Source organism: Siphateles boraxobius, unplaced genomic scaffold (assembly GCF_051911475.1).
Source record: "Siphateles boraxobius isolate OS27281-9 unplaced genomic scaffold, OSU_SipBor_1 1, whole genome shotgun sequence".
In the NCBI taxonomy this organism is placed as follows: domain Eukaryota; kingdom Metazoa; phylum Chordata; class Actinopteri; order Cypriniformes; family Leuciscidae; genus Siphateles; species Siphateles boraxobius.
Window position 1 is genome coordinate 19089338 of NW_027508699.1, and position 19142 is coordinate 19108479.

The following is a 19142-nucleotide window of genomic DNA, read 5'->3' on the forward strand; positions in this document are numbered from 1 at the left end:
AGCGTATGGTTCTTTGGCTGTGCTGCACATCCAATGGCGCGGGTGCCTCTGACGTGAATGCGGCAGAACAGAATTTCCTCCTTGGCTCTTATTTCCATTGAAAAGGAGAGACTCATGAAATTGAGAAATACACCCAACAAAGAGGACTTTTACAACAAATAATTGACATCTTTGTCCAGAGGGATAGACGCATGGACTTCGTCTACAACGGTTTCGGTTTCCCGTTAGCGACCACAGCTCTTTTTTCTTCATAGGATGCTTCCAACGCTAGGCGCCGCTAGATGCTAAGTAGCGGGAAGCGCAGAGTGAGTGAGAGCGAGTGGATCCTGTGACATGAAGCAAGCTCGGTCTCTGCCTCAATGTTGATAATTCAAGACAGCATGAGAACTGACTGCGCATGCGCAAATCTACGTAAACTACATTCTATGGACCAAAGAGGCACTGCTAACCTCTGCCTCAATGGCTATGGCCTCGAATTTTCTGCATTAAACAATGATTTTTAGGAGCAAACAATGGAAAAAGGAGTATATTATATGTGTATTCCTGAATTTTTTTTGTTACAAAAATTTATATTTAGAATAAAATAAATGCAATTAATAATGTGGTTAATTAATAAAGCTCTTGGAATTAATAAATGTAATGTCAACATTTCCTTTGGTGAGGCACTGCCTACCCTGCCTACCCTGACCGCACGTCCCTGCCGATCACTAAGGGGCTGTTTACATCTGGCCACTTCATGCGTTTTCTGTTATCTGATAGCTATCCGATCGCGAAAAGAGCAGGTGTAAATGCCTTCCAAAACACACTCGAGACTGATTTCAATCCGATCGGTTAAACCACTTCAGGAACAGGTCTGGGCCGCATTCCAGATGAAACTGGACAGGTGTGAATGCATCTGGTTGTTAAAACCACATATGTAAATTTTACCCCACCCAAAAATGCTAAAAATAAATAAACGTCGAATAGCGTGTTATAGGCTATATGTCATGTTATAGTTAGATATGACGATGCTACTGCAACACGGATCACCACTGATGAGCAGCTGAGAATCAGCAGTGAAAGTAAGTCGCAGACGCTTAACACACAATCATCTTCATTAAAAGTAAAGAAACAAAATGATCTTACCAGGGTTGTTGCTGCTCTCTCTTATCGCGGTCTTTAAATTTTGAAAATTTAGCTGATGATTAGTGGTCGACCGATCAGCCAATATTTGGCGTTTTTAAAATATCGCCATTGGCCGATAAGTTTTTCTGATTGGCCAGCCGATGAGTTGGAAGCGGGACTTTTATTTAGACGGCGCTCCAGACTTTTATTTTGACGGCCAGCGCTGAGAACACCAGCGCCGGAGAAGAGAACGGCAGCGCCTGATCACACAGCGCTGCGGGCTCGCTCACATTCTCCGTCTTCATTAGTTTACGATCTCTGTCAGTCATATCTAATACTTTGTTAGACAGAACTGGTAAACAAAGAAAGTAAATGGTAGGCTATGCGAAAAAGTAAAGTTGCTTTTATATTATTTGTAACAGAAAAGGCAAACAATCAGGCAAAAATACTTTATCATTTACCATCAACATTCAGCAAATGCACATCTACATCATTTAAACAAATCTCTGAATATCTAATAAACATTTAATTTCACCAACCTTGCAGATTTAATCGAATCCAGCTGTGATATCTTGTGAAGTGTGCATTTGTAGCCTGCATAAACGTGTTCCTGCGAGTGACGGTGGGTCTGTGCGAAGTGAGTGAATGCGAACTGAAGATCAGCTTCACAGGAATGCGATCGAAAAAATGCTATATCCAGTTGCCCACTGTCATATTCATATCGTTTCACTGTGTGCTGTAGGCTATGTAAAATTAACGTTACCTTGTCTTTATTTGAAAAAATATGATTACCAGTGCGAACGAAATTACCAGATAACTGAGTGGCCTATTACAGTGTTTACTTCCTTTTTATACACATATTCTTATATTTTTAAACAATTACTTTATTTGTTAAAAATACTGTAATAGGAAGAGAAGTTGCCATCTAAAGTATAAACATGTTTATTTTAAACATATGTTAAAGGGCTTTGAGTACCTAGAAAAGCGCTATATAAATGTAACATTATTATCATTATTATATAATTTATTAAATATTGATTAAAATAAATATGAAGTGTATATTTATATATATATATATATATATATATATATAAATCGGCTTTATATCGGCCATTCTGCTCTCTAATATATCGGCAATCAAAAAAACAATAGTGGTCGTCTACTATGATCAATAAAATGCAGCTCATATCTGTTGCTTTCGGTGACGTGCACTCCATTAAATCTGCATATAGCACAGAAATTGAAGATCAGATTTATAGATCTGAGAAAGATCTGAGAAAACGCATAAAGTGGCCAGGTGTAAACAGCCCCTTTGACAAGAAATCGGTAGTCTGTATCAGCTGCAAAAATCCTGATCAGAGCATCCCTACTCTCCAGGACAGTTGCCCCCCAGGAGCAGCATTGGACACCCCTTTTTTACAGAGTAGAACAGAGCAGTTCTGTTATAAATTTTAATCAATACTGAAACACTTTCCAGTGCCATTCACACTACAGCATAAGAAACATCAAGCTTGTGTCACAGGCCAAACACTGGCCAATTACTCAAATTCAATTTAAGTGAAGATTTATATTGCTTTAAGAAAATTTTCACCACTTGCATTTCCGAGTTTCAACGCGCTTCTCGTGTATGAAAAGTATCTGTACACATGACGTGGAAAATGCAGGAAATGCTTGATGTGTACTAATAACCATACATTATTTAAGCATATTCTCTTCGTTAGGATGTTGATAGCAATTGTGCATGTGTCTGTTCAAGTTTCATTCTTAATGTCTCTTTTATCCAATATAAAATTTGAAACTGTATTGTCCCTCATACCATGTAGTATAACAAACCTATAAGCAAGCTAAATTGTTGCTAGTTTGACATGACATGGAAGATGAGCGAGGTGAGGGAGTATTTTATAGCCAACACTAAACTTTTCTGTTTTCTTCTGAGTGGACATTTCTTTGAACAGTGAGTGACAGTGAAACGCATGCCAAATCTGAACTAAATGAAATTATTTTGTATTCTGCTCCAGATATACACTTTTTAAAATATTCATTTTAAAATGTAACATTAACATGATGGTAATTTAAACGCAGCCTTTGTAAAAATATAAAAGCAAAACATTAAAAAAAGTAAACCACTATTTCCAAGTCGACTAGCAGCACTAGTCATATAGTCTCGCACATCCCTTTTTGTAATAATGTTGGATGTAAAACTGTGACACTGAGTGTTGCCACAGCTAAAAGTCCTATTCCACAAAGATTCAAGCTGCCTGAGGAATTCAGCGTAATGACAGAAACTGCTGTAGGGCTTTCACTTATATCATACTAGTCTGACATCTTTTCAAGCATTATAGATTTACATTCCAACTATTCTTCTGGCTTTAAATTGAATTAAAGTTCTTATATACACCCCCCACGCAATTTCAATAAACGACTTGCCACGTAAAAGCTTAATGGCATGTGCATAATAATGTCTTTGAATAGTATTTTGAAATAAGGAAACTTGATTTTGGAACAATTGTTAGTGTTTTACAACTTCATATGGTCTAAGTTCCAAAGATCTGAATCAAAATCTGCTAAGGGGTAATTAAATCAACAAATCATGTAAAAAAAAAATCATCTTTTATAAAAAACAAATGAAACAACATTTGATGAAACTTTTAAACAACTGAAAACTACATTTGATCAAAATCACCTGTCATGTTTACAATACATCAGCATATGAGTCAAATTGGATGACAACAGGGACTCATCTCCAGATCACTCATTTAACAGTTAATGAAATGAACAGACGAAATGAAAAAAATATCAGTCAAATAAAGAATATTTACAGGAATGTCAGATTCAAAATGCATTGTTTGTGCAAAAATGTCCAATGATGTTCGACATGATGAACGATGTTCACTAACCTGACAGAGTTTTTAAATTGGATTGGCTTTTTTCTCTTTATCGTGCAGTGTGAAGTATTTCACTCAGTTCGCTGATCATTCAGATTCAATTTCACTGATTGAAGAACAAATTTAACTCGCATGCTTTTAGCTTTATGTATCATGCACACATTGTCTGTGGGATCTCTGCTTCTCGCAAAATATTAACATTTTTGTGCATATTATTTTTGACAGACATCAATGTTGTGATATTCAAATGAAGTGGATCTGAAAACAGATGGATTGTAAGATAATGATTTATTTCTTAGACAGATATTCAGTGAAGTGACTGATGTCCATGAGTGTGGTTTGAGTTGTAATATTCCAACCGACAGCCAGCATCATTTTTTGACGGACGTGATTACCTGCGTGAGGGATGAACGGTTTGATTTTTGGATTATTATAAAACATGCTGAAGACGTTGTAAATGCTTTTTGCTTGGTTCTTTATACTTATTTTTGGGGAATTAATTAAGTTTATTTCATGACTTATATAAGTTAGGCTACATGTTACTCAGAGACTAAAATGTTTGGTTTGTCAAAAATTTTACATTTAGCTGTTGCAAATTCATTGACTTTTGAAAATCAAATAAATTTTTTACCAGGAAAGGAGTAGTTTTGATGCACAAAGTTGTTTTTATTGTCTCTTCTTAAAAATATATTTTATTTAAACCCATGCAAATCTTATATACAATTGTAAATAATAGTAAAAAATCACTTTTAAAAACTGTTGCTCCATTATTACCCCTTTGCAGATTTGGACTCATCTCCCTTTTCTTCCCATCAGTCTGTAGTTATGTTAATGTCACAAATATACTGTAACTCTTGTTCCTGTTCCTCTTGTTCACTTTATCACCACAGTGGACACATTTGTGATTTCTGTCCTAAATTTGATTCTTAAATCGATTTGGAGCTTAGTTTTTAACTACAGATAAAACACCCATATTCAGCTTGCTTCCAATTACACACACACACACACACACACACACACACACACACACACACACACACACACACACACACACACACACACACACACACACACACACACACACACACACACACTAAAATAATCTTTCACAAAGTTTGGAAAGGTTGAAGCGAATTACAAGTAAATTGGTTCTTTGTTCTAAGGGATTAAACGGACAGGACAAACTCTTATATTTTAAAATAGATCTGTGCATTAGTACCGGTAAATCCAGCTTATTATATCTCCTGCTGTCTATGATGTCAATAATAATAGGCTAATCAAACAACAGTAAAGCTGAGAAAGAGAGGAAAAATTATAATAAAAAATAACACAGCTTTTGAATGGAGAATGTTCACATACTCTTAAATACCGAAAGCACTCTGTTTATTGCTTGTAGTATGTTTTTTGTTCCTCTTTATTTACTACTTGCTTTTGTTTTAAAGCTATATTAGTTTAAAATTCTTAACATAATTTATTTATATTTTTATTTGTAAAAAGTTTTACAAGTTTTGAAGTTTTAAAAGCTTGAAGGTTTTTAGTTTGAAATAGTTTAAATTTTGGTTTAGTAGTTTTAAAAGTTTGAAGGTTTTCAGTTTAGAAATATTAGATAGAATGGAAGCTTAAATGAGTATATTTGCAAATAGAAATAGCACATAGAATGGCACCGAATGGAGTCTAATTGGCCTCTCCAATTGTCAAAATTTTAATTTTGTTTGCAGTTAGAATGAAAAAAAGAAAGATTAGTAAGAAAGTAAGATTAGTTAGAAAGAAAGAAAGTTTTAAAAGCTTGAAGTTTAAAGTAGTTTATATAGATAGGCAGATAGATAGATAGATGATGATAGATAGATAGATAGATAGATAGATAGATAGATAGATAGATAGATAGATAGATAGATAGATAGATAGATAGATAGATAGATAGATAGATAGATAGATAGATAGATAATTAATAATTAAATATACATTCATTCAGCACCAAGATGCCCTTGGGAAACACATACAGTTTTACTAATTAGGTTTATGCAGCACAAGGGCAAAGTTCTCTAAGTCATGAGGGAGACTATTTTCTGTAGTAATCAAAATGTTTCAGATGCTATTAATAGAACAGAACAGTGAACGGCCACTTTGAGCATCCATGGTTCTGGAAGTGGGGCTTGGAGCGGTATTTAGATGTATATGTAAAAATGTACTGCGTGCTTTCCTGTCAATAACAAAGTAAACATACAATGAAAATGCCAACGAAAAAAAAAACAAGTTGAGAAAGCATCCGATCATAGTGACGTGGATATGTTCACACAAGCTCTGCAATTCGATACTCCAGTCAAGTCACGCCACTTTTATTTAAATTGTACTTTATACAATAGATTGCTTAAATTCAAGCAGCTTTACAATATTAAACATGAAAAAACAGTGGCAGTGTCTCCTTCAATTAAAATTATAACTTAATTTTCTACTATAAAGAGGTTCTCCAGTGCGTTCATGTTTTTACGGAAGAAATGAACCGGAGAAGATTTCCACCTCAAGGAAGGTGGAGCCTCAGCACACACCTACCTATTACGTCATCGCCAGTTCGCCACGGACCAATGATAGGACGAAGGTGTTCACCAGCCAGAGTGAACTTTTCCGGAAAGTTTGCTAAGGAAAGCTGTTTGAACCCCCGAAACAATCTGATTTTGTCTGAATTACACCACATTAGTTTGTTTCTTCGATTTCGCTTAAAGTATATCGGGGCCTTTTTACTTTAGGTAACAATTCAAGGTACCACATTGAATTGGTTTAAATTGTATCTTTCTGATAGAACATTTTTCGGAAGCACAATATTCCATATCACTTTTATGCAGATGATACACAGGTGTATCTCCTAGTGCTGTGCGGTATACCGGTACATACCAAAAACCGGTGTATACTTTTGTTATGATATTAATTTTTAATATACCGCCATACCGATGTATTTAATTACATAACGTTCGGACCAAACGTTACGCTGCGCGACACTGTTTCAGACGGACCCTTTACAATGTTGCACTTCTAAGCAGCGACTGCGAGGCGAGGGTAAACAGCAGTGCTCGGGTGTTACGTTACAGGGAAGATGGATGCTGCAGAACTATGGCGTTATTTTCCTGTCAAATGTCGAGAGCGCATTATTGTAGCGCGAAAGTACCGGTACATTAATATAATGCGCGAGCGCGAATCTCACTGCTTGCGGCGGAATATAATGTGCTGCGCTCTCAGAAACACGCTGCTCTTGTTAGAATAGGTCTATTTTCTCTGGGCTCGCTCAGTGAATCCTGCACTTAAAACGTGTTAAGTGCAATCGCGAATCTCTCCTCTTCCCCAGCTAACAATTTTAGGTTATAAGAACGTTTTCATAACGTTCCCATTAAGTTATAAAAACGTTATTTCTGAATGTTCTAGGAACATTCAAAACGTCCAGTTTTTTAGACATTGTACTAACGTTATTTTAGGGCTGGGCGGTATATCGAGTTTGTACAATATATCGATATTTTTTTTCCCCACGATATGGAATGAGGCAATATCGTTTATATCGATACAGTAGTTTGATACGAGCACATCTGAAAAATAGTGGAGTACGCAGTGTGAGCTCCTGCAGTGAAAGAACAGTACAATTTGTCCTAAACATGATACAAGCTTATATTAAGCGCTTCAAAATAACTGGTAAGATAGTTAACAAGTTTAAAGCAGCTTGCCCTGTCAGATGCTCGGACAGATAGCCTACTGTTAGTGTCTGAAAGATAAATACTGGCGCTGTTTTATGCGTTTGAGACGTGGTGCTTTCCTCAGTGCTTAACTTACATTTCACAGGTATATTCTCCATCGGTAAATGTTCTAACAAATATGTCCATTTCACTGTCAGGAGAGGACGAGCTTCTGCAAACGAATCTCCGCTAATATTCAAGCTTCCGTGAATGAGCGCCGCCGCGCGCATGCACGCGAAACAGACGAGCACAATAGAACAGTAGCGCAATAATTCTGACTAAAATGCATATTACTAAAATATTTGTTGTTGGAGACAATAAATGTGCCATATGTGGAATTTTAAACCTACAAGCATATTTTTATGAAAGTGACCATTATAATGGGGTAATCAAATGCAGGCTAATATAATTAGTTTGAGCTTTTGTTTTTATTTTCATTTTTAGTTTAGCCTTTAGTCATTTTTAAAAACAAAAGCATTATTTATGTTTTTAGTTTGTAATGTTACAAAGTTAGAATGTAATGTGATTTTAACCACCTTTTTGCACATAATATATTGCATAGCCTACATTACATTCCCTATTTGTTTCCATATCCTTCAGTATCATTGTTTGGATATCATTGAGCAGGATGTGAAATAACTTTTTTTTTTTAAATAAATACATCCAAATTTCTTTATCCAAATAGAAAAACGTAGAAAGTATCGAGATATATATCGTATATCGCCATTTAACCAAAAAATACCGAGATATGATTTTTTGGCCATATCGCCCAGCCCTACGTTATTTCTTGGTTATAAGAACTTTATGCAAAACGTTATAAGAACGTTCAATTCTCCCGTTATATAAACGTTGTATTAACGTTCTTGCTTAGTTATAAGAACATCATTAGGACGTTCAATTCTCCCGTTATATAAATGTTGTATTGACGTTATTTCCTGGTTATAAGAACGTTATTAGAACATTAAGAAATAACAATTTTAGGTTATACTGGGCGCTATTCTATTGTACAATATTCACTAATGACAGTAAAATAGACCATCCTAAGTCAATTTACTGCAGTGATTCCTCTCTCAACCAGTAGAAAATGCTTTGAAGACCTGATTATGCATGAAAAAACCCCGTCATAAACCAGAAAACTGGCATAATTTTGGGAAAAGAAAAAAAAAACGTGATATAAATTTTTGGTCAAACCGCCCAGCACTATATCTCCCTTTGAAAAATGGGGACAATTATGACAAACTCTTTGTTGAAATGTCTTGATGAGGTAAGAGACTGGCTGGCAGCTAATTTTTTTAACACTGAATGATTCTAAAACCGAAATTGTAGTTTTTGGTTTACCAGCTTCTAATATACAGATTGAAAAACAACTGGGTCCTTTAAGAGGGAACTCTCGTGCTCATACTAAAAATTTGGGGGTGATTTTTGATAACGGCCTTAAATTTGACAAACAAATTAACTCAGTAGTGAAGAGTAGCTTTTATCATTTGAGATCTATTGCGAAATTAAAAGTATTTTTAACAGTAAAAGATTTGGAGAGAGTGAGCCATGACTTTATTTCATCTAGGCTGGATTAGTGTAACTCGCTGTATCTTGGGGTGGCTAAGTCTTCCTTATTCCGCCTACAAATGGTACAAAACGCTGCCGCCAGGCTTCTTACTGGTACTCGAAAGACGGAACATATTTCGCCTGTTCTTGCTTCGCTTCACTGGTTGCTGGTCGAATACCGTGTCAAGTTCAAGGTATTATTACACGTGTTTAAGGGATTAAATGGTCAGGGGCCTCAATACGTTTGGATCTTCTCCACAGGAAATGTTCTAGACCTTTAAGGTCCTCGAACAAGTTGATGCTTACTATGCCACGATCTAGACTGAAATTGAAAGGGGATCATGCTTTTTCTGTCGCTGCTCCACATCTGTGGAATGATTTGCCGGATCATCTAAGGCTATCTCCCACATAGTTTTAAATCTTTACTAAAGACCTATTTCTTCTCTTTGGCGTTTGGTCAAATGTAATTTTATGATGTGCTTTATGATGGGTTTATGTTGTGTTTGTGTTGGTTGGTGTATTTATGTATTTTATATTGTTTGAACTGACTGTACAGCACTTTGGTCAGCAGTGGCTGTTTTAAACGTGCTTTATAAATAAAAGTGCCTTGCCTAGCCTTGCCTAGGTGTAGAGTATGTATGTATATTCTATAGTGGAAATGTAGCAATTAAACAATTTGTTAAATTAGCTTGAAATCACAAAGACTTTACACTTACACATAAGCATACCATTGCTAAGTCTAACAACCTAAGAATAATGGCAGGTTTGTCTAGAAAGAATATTTGCTAAAAACGTAGAAAATGAATGGAAATTTTACTTCCAGCACCTGTGCTTTCTATAAAACCTTAAACATTTGTATTGAAGCCCAAATATTCCTTTAATAAATAGGCATGAACAATTTTCCTGACTTTACAAAGATATCTTGGAAATAAGAAATGAAGATCTTGTTACCTCATCACTCATAAGGTTAAAATAAGGTATAGAACGGAAGAGTAGACTGAACAGATTTTGTATAAAGTCCAGAACCATCCCTTTAGTTTTATGATACAGTGGGAGTCAACATTTAGGGTGCAAATAAGTAAAAAAATAAACTAACCAATGTAATTTTACAGATCTGCTGACCCAAGCCACAACAAAAAGCACCTAAAGTTCGTAAAGACAAGTAGGCTATATGGATCATGACTAACAGTTCTGGTATTGTCATCATCTGAATGGAGAGCATTATCTAGGTGTTTGAAAATGGGGACATTATGCGTAATGGTCTTTATAAACTGGTCAAACATGTTTGAATGAATATGTTCTCATCATCTCTCCTTTGTATCTTCTTCACACCTTTGTAAAGCTTTTGATCATATTATTGACGAGTTTATCTCAATAAGCACATCAGTTCTAAACACATATGCAACTTTAATCATAAAAGTTATATTCATTGGGCTAATTCTTAAAAGATGGGGGAAACACGGTGCAACTGTATTTGACAATTCAAGCATTGATGTAAATGAATGCAGCATAAACATGCAATATGTATTGATAATTAAAAAAAAATCACCACTTTTAAACCCTGATAACAGATCAATTGAGGAGAATAATGCCAGTCAGTAAGAATGTCAGTCCATCAAACAAGCCAGCAAGTGACACTACACTTTCTAAAAGCGAAATGATACACCATATTCTATCTATTTACTATAATAATATCACCAACAACAAAACTTGAGAATAATCTAAGTGGAAAAGGAAACCAAGCAAAGGCGATCATAACACAACCCTGTTGGATAGCTAGGAGACAGGCAGGTTGAAAGCTACAAGCGAAATTTAAATTCGCAAGTCCTGCTGGAGAGAAGTCGAAACTAAGTTCCCGAAGAGCTGAACACACCATGAAGGAACGAGTTCACTCTCAGCTGTCCCTGTTGTGTCCATCAAACCACACAGACCTCATGGTTAGCAGCTAGCTTGATGAAGTATCACTCTCCAAAGTGCCCTTCCTTCCCTCCCCCGCCGCCTCATCCACTGCCTCCACCAGCATCTTTCCACACTAAACTCCACAAAGTAACAACAAAGACGACACTGGCTCCACACTACTAGTTCAGTTTGCTAGCATGCAACCTTACCGGTGTAGCTTTAACTAATAATGGAGTGGGTAAGTCAGTTGTTAAGACAGTTTGCTAGTGCAGTCCACACGAGCCTTGGGACGCGTCGTCTATGTGTAACTACACACAAATATAATCGATTAACTGCGTCTAAACGGGAACGAACGGTAAAATCGCCGACATTCACCTCGTACAGTTCCTCCGTGGCCATCATGTCACGATAATCTTCGACGTTGTGGCAATCCGTGAGGATTGTAGACACTTTTTCTCCTCCAGTTGCAGTTGTCTTTTTTGGCCTCTCCTCCTTTTTCAGTTGGTCGGGTGAGATGTGCTTGACCCGCACCGATGATCTCTTTGCTGTTTACTTCTCGCACTCAACGTCTATCCAACAACATTATAGTTAGAATAAAGCGTTTCATTCCTGATTAAGTCCAAACGAGCACTTTTGTCGGTCCAGGCAGCGATTTTCGAGAGTGTTACCGTAAACTAGTCTGTAGGCAGTGCTGATTACGCGCTCGCCTGCTCTCAGTTCTGCCACACAGGAAGTCTCAATCGAACGCAGATTAGAGTCGAGATGAGTTTGCACTGCCTGCAACACTTGATAGAGCTGTTTGTCGACGGTCATCTGTGTTTTGCAAATCTTAATCGTTGTTGATTTTTGAAGTGAAGGTCTAATGGAACATAACTGACGTAAGTTAGCAAAATAGTTTAAACAATAATCCATAGCTTTACGTGCCAGGTGAGTTTAGCCCATGACTCAGTATTAAACATTTCCATGAATGCCATGTTCCCCATGTTTCGTGTAGCCTACTTGAATGTTTTTTTAACTTTACAGAATCAAAGTATTTAGGATATTTTCTTCTCATTATTCAGCTTATCTGTTTAATAAAATAGCTGTTTCTGTTTTGAAGTCCATCAAAGTGCATCCATTCATGATAAAAGTCCTCCACACGGCTCAGGGGGGTGGTTAATAAAGGCTTTCTGAAGTTAAGCGATGCGTTTGTGTAAGAAAAATATAAATTTTTAAAACTTTAGCGACTAAAATAACTAGCTTCCGGCAGATGACATACGCATAAGGCAAGTCGACTTGCGCCACATGAGTAACTCTTAGGATGTTTTATAGCACTTATGAGGAAGACTCGTTGGATTTAACCAAGTTTGATAGATACATCACAACAAGTCTTATCAAATATTCACAATTTTTATTAGTTTACAATTACCCAATTTCTCATTTCACTCTGTCCTTATTTGTGTATGCGCTTATTTTGAACAAGATATGCTTCAGCGCTTTCTATCTTTGAGGGCCAGTCTGGTGAAATAAAACATTATTAATGTTAAGTAATTTAAAGTTGCTTTATTTCAAAGTGGTGATGAGTGTGCAGATGACAGATCTAGAAGCCTCAAAGGAAGACACATAGGGATTGAATGACGTTTTGCAATCTGTTTGTATTGTCTTCTAGCCTTTACATGGTTAAGTTGCTATGAAATACAGTTGTGATATAGTCTTTTCTTTCCCTATTGTGATCTGAGTGAAACGGCTTTTTTCAAAATGTAGGGCGGGACTTGATTTTGTCCATCTGGAATAGATTGGGTAGGATGTTGGAGTATCGTAACTTTAGACGCCTCTTGCGGTTAAAACAAACAGGGCTGGGTATCAAACTCAAGCTCCTCCGACATTTCTCTTTAAAAATTCTTGTTTTACACTTCTAATTCGTGACTGGTGTTTTGTTTTGCTCTATCCTCTGCGCTTCCACATTCGTCATTACGTCATGCGTCTGGTCAAGGGTCACTCTTCCACCGTAAATCGATGCGTACGGTTGTCTGTCGGAAGCTAGTTATTTTAGTTGATAAAGTTTTAAATATGGATATTTTTCTTACACGAACGCATCGCTTCACTTTAGAAGGCCTTTATTAACCCCCCTGAGCCATGTGGAGGACTTTTATCATGGATGGATGGATGCACTTTGATGGACTTCAAAACCAAGGGGGTAATCCATCAGCCGGAAACTGAAGCCTCGCGGGGGCCGCCATTGTAGCAGAACTTCACCTGCTGTTACCATTCCATTGACTCCCATTCATTTTGGCGTCACTTTGACAGCGAATAACTTTACATCTGAGGCGTCCAAAGACTTCATTTGTCCATTATTTATTTCTAAAGAAACACGACAATGTATAAAAGGCTCCATTACTTTGTATCTTACGTTATGGCCACGTAGAAGCCGTTTTTTGTAAAAATAGGCTAACGATTGCGTCATAACCACGCAACTTTCTGTCGCGCAATAGAGACATTACCGTATAGACAGGAGGAGAAGCTCGCAGGCAATCTTTTACTGTCTATGAGGCAATTGGGGGGACATGGAGGCATAAAGTCAAGGGAGTATGCCCATAGATAGAGAGTCCATAAAAGCAACTGAACAAAAACGTTTTTGAGGAATTAGGTGATTCAGATTTGTCTTGGCACAGCTACTAGAAGATTTACAACTGTCAGACTGTCGTCACACTCAGTTTGAGCCTGCGCAGTCGCTCAGCCATCAGGCAGGAAGCGCAATAATCGGGCTTCAGTCTTCTCCGTTGAAATCAATGGGGTCGCTGTGTCCATTTCTTTTACTGTATATGTTCAAAACAGAAACAGCCATTCACTGCCATTATAAAGCTTGGAAGAGTCTTCCACATTTTTAAATATAACTCCAATTGTATTCGTCTGAAAGAAGAATGTCATATACACCTAGGATGGCTTGAGGGTGAGTAAATCATGGGGTAATTTTCATTTTTGGGTGAACTAACTCTTTAATGGTGAATGGTCTTTTTAAATAGATTGGTGTTTTCCACTGAGAGGAGAATAGTTCAGCAGATGCCAAGGAGAACAAGGAAGTAGGTGAAAGAGTAGAGCAGAAATGTCACAACAAACCTTTCAATGGTCCCCTTCAGTACTACTTAAAGGGGTGGTTGATTATGATTTCACTTTTCTAACTTTAGTTATGTAATGTTGCTGTTTGAGCATAAACAACATCTGCAAAGTTACAACGCTCAAAGTTCAAAGCAGAGGAAAATTATTTATTTTAAAGAAATTGCTTTTTAAAGCAACACTAAGTAAGATTTTTTACCTTAAATAATGTTTCCAAAATCGTTTCAGTGGTTCATCAAGTCGTGACATGGCGAACTGCACTTATGCCACAGCTTTGCGGTCCTTTATCTGATATATCCACGCTATGTAAGATTGCCAGATCGGGGTCGGTTTTCTGTAGTTCTAATGAGACATAAGAAAACTACTAATTTGACTTGCTTTACGGCAAGCGTTACAATTTCTACAATTGCTCGTTTGTGATGTCGCAATACATCATACTTTCATGAAATCATGCACCATACTCTACGTTGTCTGGCCATTGTTGATTCCAAAGCCGGTGCTGGATAAACAGAGAGCATGTGTGTGCGTGTGCGACAGTAGGCTGCGGTAGGCGAAATTATTTACGACAGCAGTAATGGACAATTCCGCTTCCAACCTGTAGGGCGACCGCAGAGGAAAAGTTACTTGGTGTAGTGACATTACCAACCCTAAAATTTACATAAACCCCGCCCCCAGAACACGATTTATAGATTATCAAGACAGAATATGCTAATCAATGACTAGAAGATAACTACACATAAGCTACATAAATTCATCAACTAATAATTCAGGAATGTTGTCTACATGTCACTTTTTGAGTCTCTCAATCTTTCTGGCTCTGGTTTGAACATAAAGGCTAAAAGTTTTTGAAATTTTCAGTGCATGTCTGTGTGAGGTAATCGAAGCTGCTAAGGACAAGAGCTCTTGAAGCTCCGCCCTCTGCTGGGTGCAGCAGCTCATTTGCATTTAAAGGGAGAGACACAAAACGAGGCGTTTTTGCTCACCCTCAAAAAGTGACAACTTTAACATACTATAGAAAAGCATCTGTGGGGTATTTTGAGCTAAAACTTCACATACACACTTTGGGGACATCAGAGATTTATTTTACATATTGTGAAAAGGGCATTATACCACCCATTTGACTTTTACTAAAGTTTGAAGTTGAAGCTAAAGTACATGCCTTGTATGTGATGCATTATTTCAGCATGAGTCCTACCTGGACTGGGATTGGTTTGTTTTGAATCTGTTGGAGCTTTTCTTCCAATTTCTTCCAGTTTAAGGATCACTGCTACATGGGCCCCCAATCACCTCCAGAACAGGTTTTAACTCTTGTCTATGTTGTATTCTGACAGATAAGTCTTTATCTGTGTTGTTTAATGTATGTTTCGCCTCAGTTTTGTTTCCAGCCAATGGCAAAATATTCTGGTTGTATAGTGTGCCTTGCCTTAGTTTCAGTCTCTGACAGCACGCAATTTACTGTTTACTCCAAGGGTGTCCAATCATGCTCCTGGAGGGCCACTGTCCTGCAGAGTTTACCGTAATTTTGAGATGACACACATGACTTTCTACTCTGAGCTGTTCACATCCTCGGACTGGGAATTATGTGTTTCTATGGCAACACTATCAATGCTTAAATGAATCTGCAGTGGTCAGGTGGTACAGCGGTTATGGTACAAGAGCTCACAGAAAATTATCAGCTTACAGGTTGTAATTATGAGTTCTATGAGGACGTAAATGCTTTTTGCAAGTTGAAATCTCATAATTACGATAATTACGACAAGCTGTGAATGCACTTTTTAGCTCCAACCACAATTAAATACACCTGAACCAACTAACCAAGGTTTTTAGGCATACTAGAAACTTCTAGGCAGGTCTATTGCAAGTTATGGCTGGTTCACACTACAGGAGTTTTAGGCCGATTTATGCCCGATTTCCCCCTCCCGAGAATCGGAGGAAATATCTCGTCGAGGACATCGATCGGTTCTGATGTTCGGCGCAGATTATCTGGTAATGTGAGGCATTCACAGATCGAATCTTGCACCTCCCGATCTGCTCTCACACAAATCGGGCTCGCCCCGATCATATCAATCATGTTTGATATCTATCGGGATGAGCAAGATTGTGATTACGTCAGTACTGTCACAATAGCCAATAAGAAACAAGTAGGGCTGTCGTGGTGAAGGAATTCCATTGAGGTAATTTTGAGTGACTCATCAGCGTGATATGCGCATAGACTGTAAAAAATGGATATGCGGTATTATCTTTATTTATTTATTTATTTATTGCTAAATAAAAAAGTGTTACACTGTTGTCAGCAGGCACGAAGACTAGTACATTTTCAGTAATGAAACCGAAACAAAATCGGTTAGGATTTTAAAACTCCTGTAGTGTGAGCCAGGCATTAGAGGTAAACTCTGCAGGACGCCCCTTTTTTTACACAAATGAGATCCAATCTGGGGTGCGTTTTCCAAAAGCATTGTTAATCAACTATGCATGCAAGTTCCATTGGAGTCAAGGTACCATTCTGATATGATGAGCACTTATGAGGAAGAACTAATCATTGGATTTAACCAAGTTTATTAGATACATCACAACAAGTCTTATCAAATATTCGCAATTATGTTAGTTTAAAATTATCCAATTTCTCATTTCACTCTGTCCTTATTTGTGTATGCACTTATCTTGAACAAGGTATGCTTCAGCGCTTTCTATCCGTGAGGGCCAGTCTGGTTAAAGTTGCTTTATTTCAAAGTGGTGATGAGTGTGCAGATGACAGATCTAGAAGCCTCAAAGGAAGACAAATAGGGATTAAATGAAGTTTTGCAATCTGTTTGTATTGTCTTCTAGCCGTTATTTTGTTTAAAGATTACAAGGGCACATGAAAAAATAATGATGCACGCATGGATAAATGATTTATAATAAATTATGCAATATTCCATAAAAAATAAGAATTGTTATTTTGATTTCATGGTGACTTTAATATTTCTCAGAGTAGATTTCCTTGCAGTTCATTTAGCAGTCACTCTTATCCAAAGTGACTGACAAAATATGCAATAAGCAGAAGGGTAAATGAACAAATAAAGTTCATTTATAAAAAAAACAAATAAAACAACCTTTTCAAAATTGAGTCAGGAACAATGTGTGTAAACAATTTTCAATTGGTAAATAACATTTCAAAGTGTTTAAATGCATTATTTATACAGTTTTTTTTATTGTTACTGTCATAATTTTATTGTGAAAGCTTATCCCTTATAGAGTATCCCTAGAGCAGGCAGGGGTGCCCAATCCTGCTCCTGGCCATCACTGTCCTGCACAGTTCATCTCCAACCCTAAACAAAACAAATTTTTTTTGCAGCAGTTACATTGGGATTTAGTTTGCTTTTCAAAATTGTTTATCTTTTATCATATTCGTCAAGAAGAATGCATTTCTCCTCCTCTGTCCAATTAGGCTTTCTCTTTTTGTTTTCTTTTTCCATTCGATATCCTAGCCCACTTTATTTGATGAAACTGCGAAAGTGTTAGTGTTTTGCGTATCTATGGCAACAACAGACTTTTATAACGTGAATCCAGGATCACTGTCGTGAAACACTTAAATGTTTCCCTTACGTAAGAGAACCGTTTAAGAGATTATATTCAACACCCTTAAGTTACTCTCTTAGGTAAGGGGAAATAGCGTGATATGATATGATTATGATACTTAAGGGGAAAACTTAAGGTGCTTTATGCAACCGGCCACAGGATGTCATCTACGTAGACGATCACGAAATGATGTAGATAATCCTGGAACACCTCATTCATAAATCCATTGTAAACTGAAGGTGAGTTGGACAGGCCATACGCCATAATGAAGCGCATATGAAGATTGTGACATCCCTCATCATCTCCAAGGTAGACAGGACCAGGGGAAGCAGGTACATGTATTTGATGGTGTTCTAGTTGAGAGTGATAGCCGATATGGGGCTGCAAGCCTCCTTCCTTTTTTGCCACGAAGAAGAAACTGGAAGCGGCAGGGGATGTAGAAGAGCGGATATATCTCTGATGCTTAGCCTTTCCTCCATGGCCCTCTGCTCAGGAATGAATAGTGTGTAGATCCTGCCCTTTGGAAACTGGGCCCCAAGCTCCAGCTCAATAGCACAGTCCCATGGCTGATGAGGTGGTATTTTGATGCCAACTGCTGGCTAAACACATCCTGGAACAGCCAGTATTCTTTTGGAATCTCCACCTTAGTTTTGAATTTCAGTTGCGCCACCTGACTTCCTGGTTGCGCCACCTGATTTTTGCAACTCATTTAGCATTAACAGGCTTCTACTTGGATACGGGATTAGCTTTGGGCTTTTTCAGTCTTTTTGCCACTCACTTATACTTATATTTATATAATTTGTTTAGATGAATGATTTCAAACATACAATTATGCCATGGTATTTTATTTTGAAGATCTTATTATTAAAACCCAATTTTAAATAGTTTTCTTAGTCTGTTCATTTGCGCGGACGTTTGCTCTACCTTACATTTAGGGGTTAGGGTTAGAACAAACATAACATAATATTTATTATTTGAATCAGTATCAGTGCTAAGCAAAGTGATGCACATTTTGTTTTTGACCACTGAAAATGAGTACAATTTAATAATTTATTCTTGGGGCCATATTGAGATCCCCATATCATTGGAATTAAGGGCCATAAAAATGAAGATACCTAAAGAAAAGTTTGTTAAAAAACAAAATCTAAAAGGACATTAAGATAACACTTGAGTTACAGGTAAACTTGAAACGTCTTTTTCCCATTTTTTAACTGTCATTGTGGCAACAAAGATTGCTAAAGTCAAAAGATTTAACTAATAGACCTATTTCTGTGTACAAATAAAATAATGATGCTGCCATCTTTCTAAAGTCATTTTTAACCTTCTATAATCTGCCTCTAAA

General features: G+C 37.1%; 1 protein-coding gene across 1 annotated transcript in view; it reads right to left on the bottom strand.

Moving 5' to 3' along the window:
• Positions 1-11887, bottom strand: part of cdyl (chromodomain protein, Y-like) — a 31874-nt gene extending 19987 nt beyond the window's left edge. The window contains exon 1 of the mRNA XM_077227501.1: positions 11525-11887. Coding sequence (XP_077083616.1) covers positions 11525-11551 — 27 coding nt within the window. The 5' untranslated portion in view covers positions 11552-11887. The remainder of the gene's footprint in view (positions 1-11524) is intronic.
• Between the last annotated feature and the right edge of the window lie 7255 nt (positions 11888-19142).